This window comes from Neofelis nebulosa, chromosome 5 (assembly GCF_028018385.1).
Source record: "Neofelis nebulosa isolate mNeoNeb1 chromosome 5, mNeoNeb1.pri, whole genome shotgun sequence".
NCBI lineage: Eukaryota > Metazoa > Chordata > Mammalia > Carnivora > Felidae > Neofelis > Neofelis nebulosa.
This window is the reverse complement of record NC_080786.1, coordinates 129,025,544-129,046,199: the sequence shown is the minus strand read 5'-3', so window position 1 is coordinate 129,046,199 and position 20,656 is coordinate 129,025,544. Positions and strand designations below refer to the sequence as shown.

Below are 20,656 nucleotides of genomic sequence, written 5' to 3'. Positions count from 1 at the left end.
TTTTTTGTTTTTTTGTTTTGTTTTGTAATGCTCTGGCTATAAAAAGCTTTGTTGTTTGCACCTGATCCACGTTTTGCTCGAGGGCTCCAGAGGGGTTAAAAAGCTTCCCGGTGCCTGCAGGGAGAGGCTCAGGCAGAGGCTCTGACACCAAGAGGGATATCAAAGGGGCTCCCCAAGAGCCACTGGGCTCTGGAGGCTCCTATGCATTCTTGAGACAGCCTTTGAAAGCGCTACTCCCCCAGCCCGGGGTCAGGGCCTGCCAGCCAGCCTGTGGAGGTTAGTCAGGTGGTTACCATCTTCTTGATGTTTTACTCCTTCAACCAGGAAGTGATTCTCCAGGAAGTCACAGAGGTGGAGGTTTGCATGGCAGAACCCAGGATGTGCAGATACAAAAGTACTTAGTTCAGATTCTTCTTCAGGACCGTGGTGGCTTCCACGGCACCCTGGGTTTTACCAATTTATATTGGGACAGCTTTGGCACTTCCTAGGGGAGCGCACAGCTGCTGGGCTGATTTTGCGTTTTCAAGAGACACTTGACACCCTTGAGATTCCCTTGGCCAGCCCCCAAATAAGTGGCACTTGTCCTCCTGATCCACTTATGGTCAAAATAGAAACCCAGAGAGAGGTAAGTGTAGGAGGGCCACAGATATATGTTGACCTGAGGGTTGTTTGTGGCCCCTATTTCAGTGGACTAATTTTGATGAATATGGGAGCTCGTGGTTGGTCGGCAATAAGGAGCTAAGCTCAACAAACAAACCGACAAAAACAAAACCCCCAAAAACATTGTTGACTGATCTGGGAGGCAGAGGATAGCTGAGAAGATGGTTCTGAAGGCTGTGGCTAGAAAAGAGGTTGGAGGGTAGTCGGAACTTGGAAGAAGGGCATCTCAGGGTCTTTCTATCCAAACACTGTTGAAGCAAAAGACAGATTCATCATAAATGAATTTTCCTTCAGATTTTCTTAATGATAGTTTGTTTACTTTATTTTACTTTATTATAAGAATATAATATAAAATACGTATAACATAGAAAATATATGTTAATCCACTGTTTATGCTATTGGTAAGGCTTCCAGTAAACAGGAGACTAGTAGTAATTAAGGTTTTGGAAAGGCAAAAGTTATACATGGATTTGTGGATTTTTGACTATGGGGTTGACAGAGTTAGAGAGTCAGAGTCTACAGCCCCCTCCCCAAGTTGTTTAAGAGTCAACTGTAGAATGTCTATTGGAAGTGAACAAGGCTCAAATCAGTCATTGTGTGCATTACTTAGACATGAGACAGCTAATACGTGGCTCGTGGCAGTTGTAATTTTTTGGGTAATGCTTTAGCAATTATTCTCTTAAGAAATTTTCTGAATTGTGCTAATATTTTCAATTCTATTTTTAAAAAAATCTTTAGTATACTATATGGTAAAAGAAGTTTGCAATATTGACTAGGTCACTGAATCTCAATTTAAGTTTATAATAAAATAGTTAGGCTAGAGGAAAATATATCACGAGTTCTACACAATTAGCAGAGACTAAATATTTAACAAAGTTTAGCATGCATGTAAAATACGAGTGCTGTTAGGAATGTTGTTTTCTGATGCTGACACTGGGGGCTTTGGAATCTATAGTTACAATGATTAACACTATTGCTACAGAATTTTCAAAATATATTGCTTAAGAAATAAAGTAGAAGGTTAAATGTTATCACTCCACTGGAGCTTACATAAAACAAATGCCATATTTTTGAAATAAGTTCATAGTCTCCATCAAATATATGTTGATGTTTTTAGAAAATTAAACATCGTTAAACATTTTAATGAGTTTGGAAATTGTCCCATTGCATATCTCTTATAAAGTCTAATGAAATTTTGAAACCACATTGAAATATTTTAAATATGATAAGAAGATGAATTTCAAGGATATCTTCCTGGAATAGAGTTTGCTTTGTCATTGTAAGGCAAATCTACATAACCCATGAAAACCTCTGATTTGGTGGCAAATCACTCTTTAAAGAATGCCTTCAACCATGGTAAGGTGTAGCAAATTGATTTGAAATAGTATTGGATGAGTGTCCAGGTTAATACATTAGCTCCACACTGACTTGTTGGAAAATGAATTCATAAAGTAGGAAATTAATTTGTTATTTCTCCAGAGGAAATCACTCCTAAAAATTTACTGAAAACCTTTCAGGTTTGTGGTTTCAAAATGTCTCTGCAATGTTGTAGAGATATCCCCATGTGTCTACTCCTGGCTTCAGTTTCTTTCGGCGACTGGTCTAACTTTCCCAAACAGTCATGCCTTCCCCTGTATGTTGGGGCTGTGTTGCCTAGATCCACCTTCTCAGGTGAGGTCGGCGGCTCAGTGCATTGGATTTAGGCAGCCAGAACATGTGTAATAAAAAGCAATTAAAACTTACATAATGAAGCTACTAAATAACGTAAGGAGGTGGAGGAAAGAAATATGGAAAATGTGTTCCACTTTTAGTATCTTCAGCAATTTCTTTTAAGAGTACTTAAATAAAGCCCTGACATACACTTGTGAAATTCAGAGAAAAAGTTTTATGAAATCTGTCTCAGTTGCTTTCCCCTAAAATAGCAACCTGTTTACCCTGAATAAGGAAAGAAATGTTAAATATCTTGACTAAGGTTGTATTTTACATAATTGATAAAATATTTACTTTTAAGATAAACATCCCTATCTTAGCAGTTGGTTTTTGGTTAAAATGATTTTTAGAACCATGTATTTATTGGCCATGAAAATAAATTTCATAGAAATGTAAGAATAAATTACAAGTGTTACATGAGCTAGTTTTTAAACAAAAGTTTTTAAAGCATTGTTAACTTTTGGAGTGTTCCCTAAGAAAGCATTTGATTAGCCATTTCTTTTGATAGACCTATCAAGGCAAACTTTCTAATTTATATTTTATTAAAAGTATGAGCATTAATCTACCTCATGTATCTTTAAAAATTTGCTCTGTGCTAGTAAATCTAAGCCTGCTACCTGTTATCTTCTCTTGTCATTATGTCCATTATGATGTGACAGCCATTGTCATGTTATGAAACAACGAATTTGTAGGAGTTTACTGTTCCATTTGCCTCAATTTTAGGATGACAAAATAGTGTTAAAAGAAAGTTTAGGTAACTTGCTTAAGGTCATATACCTAATGCATACAATGACCCAGGGGGGGAAAAATCAATTAAGCCAAAACAAAAATACACTGAAATCTAGTGCTTGGTTGGGACTTTCCATTTTAAATTTCCAAAAAAATATGGCTAAGAAAGAAGCATAATGGACAAAGAAAACTCATCCTAAAAACAGAGCTTGTATTCCTAGATATGGTAACTATAGTTCTTGTAGTCTCAGTTTTGGAGAAAAACTTCAGTTCTTTGGTTCTCTATTTCTTTTTTCTTCTCATCTGTAATGTGGGGATTTGAGATGAGAGGGTCTTTCGTGGCTTCATCTTCTTCCTGTTGGACCTAGAAAACTGGATAATGGGGATGCTGCTGGATGCCATTGTGCATAACTGAAACTTCCAGAATCAAGGTTACTTGTTAAGTTTGACAAGAAACATCTTTTATACTTGTCACTTCCATTCATATACTTTGCCCTTTAGTTTCATGGTATTGAAAAGCCATACAGAAATTTTATAGTAAATAAGTAGTTTTTGGAGTTCTCAATTTTAATTTAAACTTATTTTTAACATGGTACTGCTGTGCTTCCAGAAGGAATGAGAATCTTATAAATTTATTTAATTCATTGCCAAATCAGGTCATCTCCTGAGAGAGTTTTACTAAGGTTAAATGGATAAAACAGTTTTTGTGTTTCCTGAATATTGACTTGCTCACCACATCCTATCATATATAGGACTTATGTGGGGGGGGGAATGATCTGTTTCCCCCCTCCCTCATAAAGGAAGTATACTAGAATTTATTCATCATGAAGAATTCAAGGATAGAAAAGTTACAAGGACAGACTTGATGGAGTGATCAATTCCATTTCATTACAAATTATGTTAGCTCACTAATCAGTGTGGATGGAGTTTATAGTGGCACTGAGATATGTTGCTTTCCATGGAGAAAATTTTGATAGGATTTATTTTCGCAAAATAGAAAGCAGTAACAACTCATTTTGAAATCTAGTATAAAGGGATCAACCTGGTCTAGCTAAAATTTACCTTGCAGAAAAACATTAATGCAAGAATGACCTCAGAAAATATCAACTCTTAGCATTGTGATTAGGGTTTTAAGGAGGAAATATTGGGGGGGTGGGAATCTTTGTTTATAGAAGAGAAAAAAAATAAGGTGCTCACTACATGTCCTGGTAGTCTATGTGTAATTTCTTTTCATCATCCAAACTGGCTGATGAGTCATTTGGTATTCTGATTTGCACCTGGTAAAGTGAAGCATAAATATTTGCTGGTTAATAACCCATATCCCTTTTTCCTTCCACAATGACCTCCTCCTCAATGTGATGGGTCAGGAAACCTTGATTTTTTTCATGTAGCACTATGCACCTCTCTGAGGGAGGGAAAACTTCAGGAAGTATCTCTGGTCACATTCAAAATTTGAGTAATCAGAAAGAACCTTGCTGGCCTAGTCTTACTAGGTTTTTTTTTTTTTTTTGAAAATATTCATAACTGTCTTAATGCTTTGTTAGAGGTCAGAATCAACCTTAGCTTGACAATAGCCAGACCTCCAGGATCCTGTAAGTCTTCTTTAACATATGAAATTCCTTTAGAGACTTCCTTTATCTCTACCTGCATACCCCCAACTTAAACATATATAATCAGTCACTCCTCACAATCAGAGTGCAGCTCTTTCTGCCCAAGTGTCCTATCCCTATGCTTTAACAAAGGTACTTTTTGCACACACAAAAAAGAAAACAACAACAGCAAAACACATGGTTATTATTAACTAGGAGATAGTACTGTGTCTGTTTTTACGAAAAAAACAACAGATGCTGCACAGAAATTTGGCTGGAGGGAGTGTATTTGCCAAGAATTTCTTCTGCCTTTTAAAAAAAATCAGAAAAGTTTGTGTTGTTTAACTTGACCAGATATGACTATATAGTGAAAAGTATAGCTTTCACTATGAGTGAAATATGAGTGAAAAGTAAAGCTTAGTTCAAAGAAATACTATACTCTAAGTGAACGATGAGGAAGGAGCAGTTTACCTCTGAAATGAAATCAACAAGTGTTCTTCTAGGTGCTTTATTCTCTTTTATTATACTGTGTAATTGAAGTCACTCTAAAAACAAAAGTTACTCTAGCACTCACTGAGTAATATATATTTAAATAAATATATATTAAATATATTTATAAATATATTTATGAGTTAGGATTTTATACTTCTACTCCAACTCTCTAACATTTGAAGAGCAAATAAACTACTCTGTTTTTTTATTAAATATTTTACCAATGATCATTTCAAAATCATTGTTTGAGAATCCCTGAGAAGCAGAAAAAATCCATTATGTAATTTTGGGTGCTTAGAACCTCATTCAAAGATGCTTCTGCATGCACCTGACTAATTTGTTGCCAGGTATAAGTCATGACTTTCCAGACCAGTTTAGACCAGGTCAGAGGGCATGACCTTCTCCTGGTCAGCATGCCAAAAATGACTGTCTTAGACCTCTTCCATTTGTAACTTCTGACGCTTCTTGTTCACTGTGGGGACCAAGAATCTGCATTTTAAGGAGATATCCCGGGTAATGCTGATGCTGGTAGTCTGAGAATTATGTTTTGAAAACCAAGGAAAATATGATTAGAGGCATCTATCTGACTCATTTCAGTCAAACTTAGAGGAGGGTTTTGGAATTAGGGTAGTTGTAATGTGCGTTCTTTACTTATTCTTACATCCAGTTTTTAAGAATCCTGAATATTTTGGATTAAAGGTCTTAAGTTCTAATTCTGTTTCTGTTAGCTCTTTAATTATGAACAAGTCACTTGGCTGTTTTATAGTTTACTTTCATGGTTAGCAACAATAAACATTTGGATGTTCATCTTTAAGTCCCTGTGACTATTTTCTGTTTTTTTTTTTTTTTTTTTTTTTTTTTTTTTTTTTTTAATAAGAGATGAAGAAAGTTGAATAAAATGCTTTTAATTATAACTTGACTGGGGTGCCTGGGTAGTTCTGTTGGTTAAGCATCTGACTTCAGCTCAGGTCGTGATTTCAGTTCGTGGGTTCTAGCCCTGTGTTGGGCTCTGTGTTGATGCCTAGTTCAGATTCTGTGTCTCCTTTTCTCTGCCCTTCCCCTGCTCATGTTCTCTCTCTCTCTATCTCAAAAATAAATAAGCATTAAAAATTAAAAAAAAAAAAAAACACTTGACTATGTGAATGTCCTATTAATAATTGAAATAAAAAGGTGTCTAGACTTGCTGCAAGAAAAGTTAGAATTGCAGGTAAATCTGATATTTTGCTTAGCCGATCTGTTCATATAAGAATCCCAAATAATTACATGAGCAATATTAACACTGCAGTCAAAGTTGTTTTTTTTTTTCCCATCTGAAATCTGGAGAAAACAGTTTTATGATCCTATATAAAAGAAATATAAGTGAAAAAATTAGTTATTAATGGAAAGTGACAAACAGGTACTCTAAAGCAGATTGGCAAACTTTTTCTGTAAAGTATCAGCAGATATTTCCAACGTTTTAGGCCACATGAGGTCTCTTTCCTCTTCTACCTTCTTTTTAATTGTTCCTCCTTCTCCTTAGTCTTCTAACAACACTAAAAATGTAAAAAACGTTCTTAGGGGAGGGCCATGCAAAAACTGGTTACAACAGTGCTTCTCAAACTTTGCCTGCAGAGGCATCCCTGAGGGGGTGCAGATTTTGATTGTGTAGGTCCTGGGTTGGGCTTGGAGTCCTGTATTTTCCAATTTGCCTTTGGATGTCAAAGTTCGACAGTTTTCAGGACACTTCATGTAAAGTACAGCCCCCTCTACTGTTCAGTTTTGAATCCCCATTAAGTTTGGCTGACAACTCAGCTGTCTTTTTTTTTTTTTTTTAAACGAAATAATTGGGTTATTTGGCCCAATAATGTAGCATACCTAGTAGTTTAGTGGTCCTTTCTAATTTTAAAGACCCAGACCTCTTTGCAAATTTGATGAAATCTTTGGTCCCTTCACGATTCTCCTGTTCTGCCCACACATGAGTACCCATTTTTGTACAATTTTAAAGAATTCACTACCTACCTAAAGCTTATCTATCTTAAGGTCACTGCTATATTGCATAATGTCTGAATTTAAGGGAGTTCAGAATTAATCCCCTCAGTTTTAATAACATCTTAAAATTTAGATATATTTCTGTAGATCTACATGTCTGCATTTGTTTGTGTATCTATCAACCTATATGGTGAAACCTTTCAGCTTTATTTTATGCCCTGTTGGATATTGCTGACCTGATGATTATATTTCAAAACAAGAATTATAAATGAAGATATAACCTAATTGTTGGCATGGGTGAACATGAATTCTTACCCCTTATGTTAAGCTTGTTCACAATGCCTTACCCATGACTTTTTAGAAATTGCTTTATTGAAATAATTTATATGCCACATAACTCACCTATTTAAAGTGTGGAATATAATAGCTTTTATTATTATCACAGAATTGTGCAACCATCACCGTAATCAGTTTTAGAATATTTCATCACCTCCAAAAGATACCCTGATGCCCCTTCACATCCAACTCCTATTCCCCACCCTAGATAATGACAAACCTGCATTGTGTCTCTATTTTCCTCTTCTGGACATTTCATATAAATAGTGTCATGTAATATGTGGCCTTTTGTGATAAGCTTCTTTCACTTAGTATAATGATTTTAAGGTTCATCCATGTTGTAGTGTGTATAAGGACTTCATTCTTTCCTCACTGCTGAATAATATACCATTATGTGGATGTACAACATGTATTAGTCAGTTGATGGACATTTGGGTTCTCTCTTTTTTTTGGTTATTATGAATAATGCTGTTATGAACATTACATTAGACTCATGTACAAGTTTTTGTGTGGCTATAAGGTTTCCTTTCTCTTGAGTTATATCCCCAGAAGTCGAATTGTTCGGTCATATGTTAATTCGAAAATTTTTGAGAAAATCTCGAATATTATCCGAAGTGGCTGCACCATTTTACATTCCCACCAGCAATGTATGAGGCTTTCAGATTTTCCACATCCCTGGCGATACTTGTTATTTTACTTTTTTTTTTTTTTCATTATTGCCATTCTTCTGGGTGTGGAGTATGTCTCACTGGAGATTTTGATTTACATTTCCCTAGTAGTTAATGATGTCAAGAATCTTTTCATGTGCTTATTGGCCATTTGTCTGGCTTTGTTTGCAAAATATCTATTTCAAATCCTTTGCTTATTTTAAAATTTGGTTATATGCATTTTTTTGCATTTTTTTATTATGCTATGAGTTCTTTATATTCTAGATATAAGTCCCCTATCAGCTATATGATTTGCAGATATTTTCTTTCTGATTCTGTGGGTTGTCTTTTCATTCTTTTGATTCCCCACCCCCCGCCCCCAAGCACAAATATTTAAATCCAATGAGTCCAATTTATCTGTTTGATTTGTTGCATGTGCTTTTGGTGTCCAAGAAAGTTTTCCTTAACTCACGGTCATGAAAATTTGCTCTTATAATTTCTTCTAATGGATAGTTTTACCTCTTCCATTTAGATTGTAGATGTCTTTTTGAAGTTTTTATAACAGTGGGAATACAATGACTAGAAGAATATCCAAGGGTGACAACACCAGATTAGGTTTACATATGCTATAGTGATTAATGGGTAAAATTCTCTGAGGGCTTATTGGACATGCTGGATTCTAGGTGTAATTGCTAAGTGGGCTAGATATTTTGCCTTTTTTTCCTTTTATAAGTCCATTATTTTCTATTTTATTTAATAAGTATTTGTGTATTTCAGGTTCTTTGCAGGCCTTCTCTGGGCCAACTGCCAAATAAGGTGGGGAACTATTTGATAAAGTGAAGAGCACTCTAATAACATGGATGATTGACTTGCTTTGTTTTAATAACAGAACAACTTTGACATAGGGGGGCTGCAGATAAGTGCACGTGGCAAATTAGAGAACAAGAAAGGTATCTAAACAAGGTGATTGTAGCCTATATGCCTGTTACATGAAGAGTAAGATTAACTGTTGTTCCATTTTAGGATCAGATTGTATGGCTCTGAGACCAGATCTTTACATTTGGGAATATGTTACTGATTTGCTACTGTGATTAGACATTCATATTTAAATACTTTGAGATCTTTTCTGATTGTTTCTTTTAAAATACATCTTTTTATATTCTTGAAATTCCTCATTTGCTTTTGTGATCCAGTATTTTCAATATATATATAACCTTCTTTGTTATTGTGATGCACAAGGTGATTACCTGTCCATATTTATATGCTTTGGGTTTTTTAGTGCTTTAAAAAAAATAAATTCTGACCTTTGTACTCTTTTGCTTTAGGTACCCAGCACTTGTAATGTTTAAGTTCCTTCTTGGATCTGATGAGATAACAAATTGTATTCAACAACCTTGGGAAGTTAATATTTCTCAGATTTATTTATTTTTGAAGCTGAAATGTGCTAATATTAGATGATTGGTTGGAAAATGTTAAAACTTGTATCTAGACTATCATTATGGCCTCACACATGGTTATTTTCTTAAGTTTATTTATTTATTTTGAGAGAGAGAGCACTAGCAGGGGAAAGACACAAAGAGGGTGAGAATCCCAAGCAGGCTCCACAGTGTCAGCACAGAGCCTGATATGGGGCTCGCTCTCATGAACCAAGAGATCATGACCTGGGCTGAAATCAAGAGTCTGACACTTAACTGACTGAGCCACCCAGGCACCCCAACTGACACAGTTATCTCTTTCACCATCTCTGTTAGATTTATGCGCAAGAGCTGGTAAGACCCTTTCACAAATAATGGCCAGTGACACCTTATAAACTAAAAATATATAAAACAATACATTATGAATATTTTGATCTCAAAACACCAACAGGTTGTTTTCTTCCTATTTTTTCTACCACTTAATGGCTCCCCTTTCATTGTACTTAAAAGGAAGTCATTGGTGCCTACAATTCTTCCTGACTCTATGGTGAGATAGCATATTCTATCAAGGGTTATTTTATGGTATGCCTCTGTCTTCTTTTTTCTACCTTCAGCATCAGTTCTCAAAGTCAAGTTCTTTTTATTATTCTCCAGAATAGTTAAGTAACTTTCTCCTTTTGCCTCCATTGCTCTTTTATCTTTTATACTGCACACCAAAACTATCTAATACAGATAGTCATGTCACTGCCCCCTCAAAATCTGTTATCCATATAGAATGAAGATCACAATCCTTAGCATGTTATTTAAAGCCCTTTTTTTCTGGGCTCCAAAACTACCCTTCACCCCCACCTGCCATATCAATTTCCTCCCTGATTATGAAATATATTATTTATGCATATACTCTCATGTTCTCATGTTGTTTCTTCAATTTGAATGTCTTTTCCCCTCTATTTACATAGTTTTATTCTTTACAGCTCAATTAAATGTCACCTTTTCGGGGGAGGCCTCATTATAATCCAGTTAAAGTTAACATTTCTTTTTCCACTCTCTTCCTATAATGCATTTCTTGGACCTTCATGCAACATTTATTTTATTTTAATATAATGATTTATACTTGAATTCCTCAGTCATATATCCCTGAGTTCAAATCCTGCCTCATCAGCTTATTTCCTCTACATTTCTGGGAAATTGATGTCATTTCCTGAGATGCTTCCTTATCTGTTAAATTGAGTTAATATTTGTATATAATTTGTGGGTTATCTTTTTATGTTAAATCTGATGACACAATGCCAGTATGATACACTGCATTGTATATTCTAGATACTTGCCCACTTGGCTTTGTCCCCCAGTAGACAGTAATCACTTCAAGGATAGGAGATCGATCTTACTCTTCTTAGCACCCAACAGAAAATCTCATATTCTCTTTTACTTTGCCTGTCACAATTCATGGAAAATTTAAACCTAACTCATCAGAATTAACATATTAATTCAATGGTATATTATCACATTCTGCAAAGGAGTGGCGACGACTTAGGAGCTGCATCAAGAACCAAAGAATGAAGCATGAATAAAATAGTAATAAGGGCATTTTGAATAATTGGGGATTTCAATGTGAACCTAAGCCAAACAAGAGCTATAGATAAGGAAATGTTAAAGCTTGTCTTCATTCTGTCCTGTTTGTAGGATCTCGTCTTCGCCAGGAAGACTTCCCGCCACGGATTGTGGAGCACCCTTCAGATGTCATTGTCTCTAAGGGAGAGCCCACCACTTTGAACTGTAAGGCAGAGGGCCGGCCAACGCCCACCATTGAGTGGTACAAGGATGGTGAGCGGGTGGAGACTGACAAGGATGATCCCCGGTCTCACAGGATGCTTCTGCCCAGCGGATCCTTATTCTTCTTGCGCATTGTACACGGGCGCAGAAGCAAACCTGATGAAGGAAGCTACGTTTGTGTTGCAAGGAACTATCTCGGTGAAGCAGTGAGTCGAAATGCATCTCTGGAAGTGGCATGTAAGTAAACACAATGAATCTTATAAATGGCGTGCACTTTAACTTTGATTTATTTTTAGTAAGCTTTGATTTGTCCCTGTGGCTACTTAATACCTAAAGAAGAAAAGTCAACACACTGTGCATAATTTTACTTTGCCTTCTCCAAAGAGCTGGTCAAAATAATGTCAAGCTATGGTATTACAGTAAATTTATTTATATTGAATCAAAGTGGAAATTATGCTTTTACATTAAAGCAAAGTGGCAATGATGCTGATATTTAAAATTGGAATTATTAATGAAAGATATAATCAAGTATTAAAGTCAGCCATTTATTTATTTATTAAAAAACTTTTTTTAATGTTTTTATTTATTTTTGAGACAGAGAGAGACAGAACATGAGCAGGGGAGGGGCAGAGAGAGAGGGAAACACAGAATCAGAAGCAGGCTCCAGGCTCTGAGCTGTCAGCACAGAGCCTGACGTGGGGCTTGAACTCACAGACTGTGAGATCATGACCTGAGCTGAAGTCGGATGCTTAACCGACTGAGCCACCCAGGCGCCCCGTAAAGTCAGCTATTTTAAAATGCAAACTTTATGTCTAATGTGGCCTCAAATATAGGGCATATTCAGTATTTTATACCTGTTTGTGTTACTTATCTATATATAACGTATTATGTTATATTATATTATATTATATTATATTATATTATATTATTAGTATTGCTAAATCTAACTTTAACAAATGACCTTAAAAAGAATATACTCCCTAGATTATATTAACTCTTTTATTACTTCCAGTCTGAACTCAGGAATCACTACCCTAGGTGTGTAGGGTAGAATACAGGAACAATAACAACAACTCTATTTGTTTATTTTTTCTACCAACAAAACTCATCAGAGAAGAAACCTGGTTTTTATAAGGACAAAATGTTTATACATGGAAGGGTCTTGTTCAGTCTTGGGAGTCGGCAATAGTTAAAGGGTTGACCTCTGGCACTTAAAAAAAAAAAATATATATATAAAAAAAAAAATATATATATATATATATATATATATATATCCATCAGATAACCCGAATAGCACTAGTAAGTCAAGAGGTCAATGCTTTGCATCTATGTGAACATTGCCTTCATAAGTTCATACATTATTTTCCAGAATATATTAAAATACATGATAGATTTGTTTATTATTATTATTATTATTATTATTATGGTTTATAGGTAAGGATCAAATTTGTGTCCTAATTTAAACAGTACCATGAAATTTTGATATTAGCTATTCTGTGGAAAGATTTTATCTGGAATTGATCATTAATAAGATGGTAACAATTGGATGTAAAAAGTTTACTCTTCACCTTTCTGGTTGTACCAGTAGGTCTTCATAGATAAGAAAATTGAGATGCTTCAAGATGCACGAGACTTATTTATGTAGCTGGGAAGGGAGTGCAAAATAATAGCTCAACGTCTCATGTCTGTAATTAAACTTGGTAGTTATACTCATGTGCTACATGGTATCAAACTGGATTGGGGAACTTGCATATATGTGTGTTGCAATTCTCTAGAATACGTCAGCTTTACACAGGGAAGCATCTTTTAGTAAATAAAATCATAAGATTTCTTCTTCAGCTACCTAGATGAAAGCTTTTGTTCTTAAGTGTCTGAACTTTTGATTTACAGTTTGTACCAGGAAATCTGAAACACACTAATGCTTGAAATGTGTATGTCCAATAGGAAAGGCTACAAGAATTCTAAAACCCAAATTTGTTTTGTGAAGTACTTTGCGATAGGGGCATTAGAACCTTAGCTAGCAATGCTATTTTGCACAAGGTCCCAGGTAATTTCATTTTTATAATTGACTTCAAAAAGGAGCTAAATTAGATGCAGCTTAGTGAGATTTGAAATGTACACACAAAAACCTCAAAAATAAATATTCCTGACTCTTCTATTTTTATTTTGAAATATCTTATTCCTGGAATTTTTCAAACGCATTGAAATATTTCAATGTCAAATTCCATTGATTCCCACCCCCCCCCCACCTCCCTTTATAGGAAATGTTATCGGCATTATTCTCCCATTTTATAGATAAAATGAAGCTCGTGATGGTTAAGTGACGAAGACTGAGGCAATAAGTTAATGGAGATTTGAAGACCAGATCCTGATTAGTCTAATTTTAATTTTAGGGAATTGTGCCATATTTGGGAAAACACTCTAATTGAAATTTGGCCTACTCCATAAATAGCAATAAAGAATTTTTAATTAAAATGTTTTTTTAATTTTATCTACTCAGCAACAAATATCTGTTTTTAATCTTCAACTAATTTTTCTTCTTAATATTAAAGTTTATCTAAATTGCCAGTCATTTTATTGTTGGGCAGCTATAAACATTTTTTTCCCCTGAACCTTAGCTTTGTTAAAATTATTCCCTACATGCATTCATCTTGTGTTTTTATTTAATCTAAAGATTGCTCGCTTTCCTACTTGTGTCATTAATAATCAATCACACTTGTTTTAGGAGGAAAATTTTAAACCATGATTTTCTTCTTGTGTAATGTGACAGTAGCACTTTTTATTTTTAAATCAATGAGCTTTGAGAAATTCTAAAAATACTTTTTGACCTAGAGAGGAAAACAAGAAGGCTTCTAAATTGGATTGAGCTAGTGAATAAAATTCTTTCTTCTAATGCCGTGTCAACAGTTCATGCCATTTGAGGCAACACGAGATCAAATAATACCCATTTATATGCTACTCATCTCTTTCACATTAGATCATCAGTCATCTGTCTTTCCTTATGTGTTTCATAAAATGTATTAATATGGAAAATTGGGTCAAAGCATTGTGGTGTTTCAGTATTATTTGCTACCAAGGTATATATTTTTAAATAAAATGATACAACAATAGTGATAGATGAGGTACATGTTTGGCCTTCATAATTTAGAACACTTAACCTAAATGCTCAATTATGACACATCTCTTTTTCATCCAGTAAAGGAAAGAATGGAAGCCTAGCAACACTGTGTATGAGAACTATAGGTAGCTTGAAAGATTGGTGAGCACCATAAGTTGGGAAAGTAGATTTTTTTTTTGTTACGTAAAACAGTCCTTGAAAGAGAATTGAAAATTGGGTTAAGGAGATGATGATTGAAGTCAGAGATGAGTCAATAAGTTGTCAAATCATTCAGAAAAGAGTATATATCAGATTTTGAACTGAAAATAGCAGTGAGGATTGAAAGAAGGAAATAGAATCAGTCATATTTAGAAATTATAAGGCATATCACTTTATGGTCAGTTTAGGGATTCAGGGGATACGAGATGATTCCCAGTGGTTGCTTCTTTGGTTTTTTGTTTGTTTTTGTTTCTGTCGAGTGACTAGGTCTATACTGCTACATCCGTAGGGGTGGCGGGTACAGGAGAGAAGAAACAACTGAAATGGGAATAGGAGATTGAGGGGAGCTTTGGCTGTATTGTTTGACATACCAATGAGACCTCAAGGTAAACAAATCTCATGTTCCATTAAAAAGGGAATTTCTAGAATTGAGAAGAGAGGTCTTTACCACATAGAAGGTAAAGTGATGAGAGGAGAAAAAGAAGTAGACATGACTGCCCAGGCAGGCTGTGGTCAGGGATGGTTAATAAGGGCTGAGGTCACTCCTGTTGGCTTGGAACCCCCATATTTAATGGTGGACAAAGGAAAGAAGTACTGGATCAGGAGGTGCTGAGAGGTATCAGCGTGATGACGTATGGGGAGTGAAGGGACAAGAAAAGGAAACACTTTTAAGAAAGAAAAAGTATTTTGCAATGCAAATGTCATGTGATGGTTAAATAAAAAGTACCTGTGGGCTCTAGGAATGGAAAGTGAACATGTCAGCTGAAGAATGAATCAGCAGTGGAATTAGGGTGGCAAATGCTGCCATTCTCCCAAGAATTTAGCTGTGAGTGGATTGTGAGGGAACTAGAGCAAGGTGTCTAGGTCTCTGCACTATTGCCATTTGGGGTTGGATAATTCTTTGTTGTGGGGCTGTGCTCTGCATTGCAGGATGTTTAACAGCACCTCTGGCCTTTGCCTAGGAAATGGGAATAAGACCTGCTCCCTCCCCACAACCCCCCGTCCCAGTTGTGACAACCAAAAATGTCTCTGGACTGCCAATTGTCCCTTGAGGGGTCAAAATCAGTGGAGAATTACTGATCTCTGGTATCTAGGTGATTAAGAGTATACGGATAAGTAGCAAACTTGTTACAACTTTTATTATGAAAAGATTATTGATTAAAAAATACGGAAATTTTTGGACTCTCTTTGCTTCGCCTTGATTTTCATTTTTCATTTCAAAAATCTTGGTTTCTGCTGTCAGATGAAATGTGCAATTTTATTGATAACCGTCTATCTTGGCAGGTAGTAGAGAAGTCAGCCCATTCTTTACCATACTGTAAAAACACTTTTTTGTTTTCCTTTCATACAAACTTCAGTTTTATGTAACATAATCATGCGCTTGAGGAAAAAAAAAAACAACATTCAAGAGGGCATCATTGATATGGAGTGTCCAATCACTTACCTCATGTTGGCTTTCTCCCTCTTAGTTTGTAAAGAAAAAAAAAATAGCAATCCAGAAAGTACTTTTCAAATCACTTGAACTCAAGAAAGGTATTCAGGTGAAAGCAACTTTTACATATTTGGGAAACAGAATTGTGGGATTCCCACCAAAGCACCTGGCACCGAAGATGTTAATACACAGTTTTCCAGTGAGCCCAAGAGAGCGGAGGCATAGCTGATGCAGATAGGATTTCAGTGTGAACACCAGTTGTCCCTGTGTTTGGAGCAGAAGGAGCACAGGGGTCCTTACCCATTTTGTGGCTGCCTGTGATATAGCCTGAGTCAGTGGTAACCCCTAGAGATAGCAGCTGTAGCCCCAGGTGGTAAATATATGACAGCAGCTTGATCTATCGACCAGGGTAAGAGGGGGTTCTGGCCTAAATGAAAATTCATGAAAAATTGATGAAGTCCCCAGATTATGTTTTCTGTTTCCTTTTCTCAGCACTATGCCACTGTAGAGAGGGGAGATTAAATGAGGTGCTGAACGCTTTAGTGGCAAGGAGGTTGTGGTTCAAAGGTCAGGGGTCACATAGAAACCAATCTCTCTCTCTCTCTCTCTCTCTCTCTCTCTCTCTCTCTCTATATATATATATATATATATATATATTTGCTTTCCTTACTTCGAAAGCAAAATACAAAAACTTTTCAGATTAGCTCTGATAGACTTTTGCTTTGATGAAAATAAAATGGCAAAATATTTAAAAGGTGGCTTTTGATGCAACTACAAAAGAGAATAGATGCGGTTTATAATTTAATTGGGGAACTAGAAATAGATGGAATTCCATGACTGTGGGTTGATTTGTTTTTCTTTCTTTCTTTCTTTCTTTCTTTCTTTCTTTCTTTCTTTCTTTCTTTCTTCTCTTTCTGTTTCTGTGTATCAAGACTCATGCTGCAAGAAAGTCATTTAGACAAGGAAAAGGTCTTGCATTATTTATAGGTCACAGATTGCTAGAATAGCAAAGCTATGGAACACTCTGCAAACATAATGATCCTGTTTGCTTTAAATCCACAACTAAATTGATGTTTTATCTGTACAAGGAAGAGAGGTTACAGAAGTAGACCGACTTTAGTAATAGAGGTCACAGGTGGCATTAAAAATGAACACAAGGTAGTTTCTTGATATTTCCAAGTTGATATATATGTGACTTTTTTCTTTTTCTTTCATTTTATTTTGGCTGCAAATGAATGTTAGCCAGGCAAATTACCTTTATATTCCATAAAGACACAAAATAAATTAAATTTCAAAAAATGTTGAACCATGGAGAACTTTTTTAAAAAAAATTGCTTTATTGCTTTATTTAATTCACTTACCATACAATCTACCATTAAAAGTGTACAATTCATTGTTTTTCAGTACATTCACAGATTTGCCCAACCCACATCACAATTTGATGTAGAACATTTTCATCACTCTTACAGGAAACCCTATACCCATTAGCAGTCAATCCCCATTCCTCTCAAACCCTCCTGCTTCAGCCCTGAGCAAAGACTAATCTTTCCATCCCTGTACATTTGCCTAGTCTGGATATTTCATATAAATGGAATCATAAAGTATATGGTCTACGTGACTAACTTTTTTTCCTTATTATAATGTTTTCAAGGATTATCCTTGTTATGACATGTATCAGTACTGCGTTCCTTTATATTGCTGAATAATACTCTATAGAATGGATATACCCCATTTTATACATCTGCTCATTGGTTGATATGCATTTGGATTTTCTCCACTTTTTGTATGTTATGAATATTGCTGCTATGAACATTCCTGTGCAAGTTTTTTTGCGTAGAAATTTGGTTTCATTTGGGTATTCTCTTGGGTATATATCTAAGGATAGAATGGCTGAGTCATATGGCTGGTAAATCTGTTTCACTTTTTGAGGAACTTACATGTAACTTTGAAGTTATCACACCATAACTATCCTAAAAGAAATAAACATACAAACAAACCTATCCTTTTTAATGCATAAGAGACAGTGAGTCAATCTGGAGCTGATATTCGTACATTTGGACCATAAAGAATGTAGGTGCAACTGATTTCTTCATGACTTTTCTATTTGTATTTGTACAAATTTTAAGAAAGAATTCAGAATTTTTTTTTGTAGGGTAGGGAATATTAATAGCTGAAAAATGTTCAGAGCCCAAAGTATTTGAGCCATGTTATGGGCTGAATTGTGTTCCCCCCAAATTTATATGCTGAAGCTCTAACCCCTAGTATCTCAGACTGTGAGTTTATTTGAAGGTAGAACCATTAGAACGGTTAGAATGCAGCCACTACATTAGGTCCTAATTCAATCAGACTGGTATCCTTATAAGAGAAAAATTGGACATGTAAAGAGACACCAGGGAGACAAATGCAGAAAGGAAATACCTTGTGAGGACACAGCAAAAAGGGGGAGGCCAGGGAGGGAGACCTCAGAAGAAACGGAACCCTACAACACCTCAATCTCAGATTCTGAGCCTCCAGAACTGTGAGAAAATAAATTTATGTTGTTTAAACCACCCAATCTTACGGCAGCTATAGCAAATTAATACAGGCCATTAATCTTAATACAAGAATAATCCCTTCTAACAGATAGTATTAAGAGGAAAGTAATGTTGAGAATCAAATATTGTTTGCATTCTATAGATTTTGTTCTGCCCCACAGTGCTGGTCTGAGGTTGGTTTAAAAGAAATCTGTAAACTCAGTAGAATGTATTATAAGCCATGAATGTATAGGCATCAATCAATCTAAAATATCTTTATCTGGGGGCTCCTGGATGGCTCAATCTATAGAGCCTATGACTCTGCATCTTGGGTTGTAAATTTGAGCCCCACATTGGGTGTTGAGATTATTTAAAAAAAAATTCAACTGGAAACAAAAGACAAAGTAGCAAACATTTTGGTATCAGAAAACAGATGTTTGTGGAAGTGTGTGTATGTGCACATACATACATCTGTGTTATTTTGGGCTGTTCTGTGTGTGTACCTTTTAATTTTGTGAAACTCCATCAAATTCTTTCAAATACATGTTGTTTCCTTAAGCTTTGCAAATGAAGGTGTGAAATTGCTGCTGCTGGGGGACATGTTTGAATTTATGGTCTATTTAAATAGGTATGCTATATTTTGATATCAGGTTTCTGTTGATTGAATTGACTGCATGCAACCCCTCTTTGGTACAAGTCTCAAGTTGCTAGTCACTCAAATTAACATGAGTTAACCCTGACTCCAGGGAAAGCACATAAATGAAGTGAAATCTTGATGTCCTTTGCCTTTCTCAAAAGATTGTTTCTGAAAACAGTATTGTCCTGAGGTCTGCAAATATGTGAATACTATCCATAGAGTGACAATCAAAACTGTTCATAATGATGCCAAGATGGGTCAATACAAAACATGCTCTGGTTAGTGCTGGTTTTCAACCCCAGCAACACTGTTTAGATGTGGTTAAAAAAAAAAAAAAGTCAAGGTTTTGGAGGATTTCCCACGTATAAGCCTTCAATTTATTAACTTTTGATTGGTGTGTAAATAAAAGTTGATACGGTTGACATTATACCTAGAAAACGTAATTTGGGGCTGCAACTTATAAGCTTTTCTCTCAAGATTTGTGTTTCAGCAGAATCCGGGTCTCCAGTTTTCTTGTTTAGATTGAATTCGTTTCTGATACGTCTAATACACGTTTCCATTCGCATGCAGCCCCCACAATGTTTCTATCTTTTCATGAAGGAGATTGTATTTCTTTCATGCATGAGTGGGTGTATATGGTGAGCTCATTATAAGAGTATAGAAGTGAAAACAGTACGTGAAATTTTATTCAGCTCTGCAATTTCCTCTTGTGGCAGTTGGTGGCTTCACTGCCAAAGGGTGAGGTTCTATTGTAAAATTGATAAAGTGTTTTACTCTGTATCATTGGAATTGGTTTTTCTCTTTAAGCTATTTTCAAAAGCAAAAACAACACTCCCAACCACCATTTAAGAAAATTTAGGAGATATTTATACATTTTTGGCAATTGGATAGATGTTTTACAAGAAATAATTTGGGTTCCTGCTTGGGGTGATTTCTATTATCTCTCTAAAGTTCCCTAGCACTACCTTCCTGGGGCTGCTCAGACAGCAATAGATGAGTGTTTCTGGGCCTTGGGTAGAAATGAAGCTAGGATTGTAAGGGAGACAGGTGTTTTGATGACGTGACAGACAGACTGATACATAGGCCCAGACCCTGGTGAATCCCAACAGGTTTTCTTGGTATGTTTATTTTGTTTCTGCAGAAAATCTACCATCTGTAATCATGTATTCACTGATTAATCTAAACCTGTTGCACAACTGATCCTCAAAAGGCCAACAAACAAGGTTGTCACCCTGGATTACAGGCTCCAAAAGTCTGGCTGTTTGTCTTTGGCTCACTGGGTAGCATCGCAAGTAAAGGTTGGGAATTCAGCCTTCATTAACATGTAAGCAGCGAAGGAGCTCTTTTTGTTTTTGTTTTTGTTTTTGTTTTTGTTTTTTTAATTATCTATACCTTTCCCCCTGAAAATCAGGCCATTTCCTAGTTATACAAGTATTTAT

At 35.7% G+C, this 20,656-nt stretch overlaps 1 protein-coding gene across 17 annotated transcripts in view; it reads left to right on the top strand.

Annotated features, from left to right (window-relative positions):
* ROBO2 (roundabout guidance receptor 2) overlaps window positions 1-20,656 on the top strand; it is a 609,497-nt gene that overhangs the window by 55,692 nt on the left and 533,149 nt on the right. For all 17 annotated transcript variants that reach the window (XM_058731736.1, XM_058731730.1, XM_058731733.1 and 14 more), the window contains exon 2: window positions 11,230-11,556. In XM_058731736.1, coding sequence (XP_058587719.1) covers window positions 11,230-11,556 — 327 coding nt within the window. The remainder of the gene's footprint in view (window positions 1-11,229; window positions 11,557-20,656) is intronic.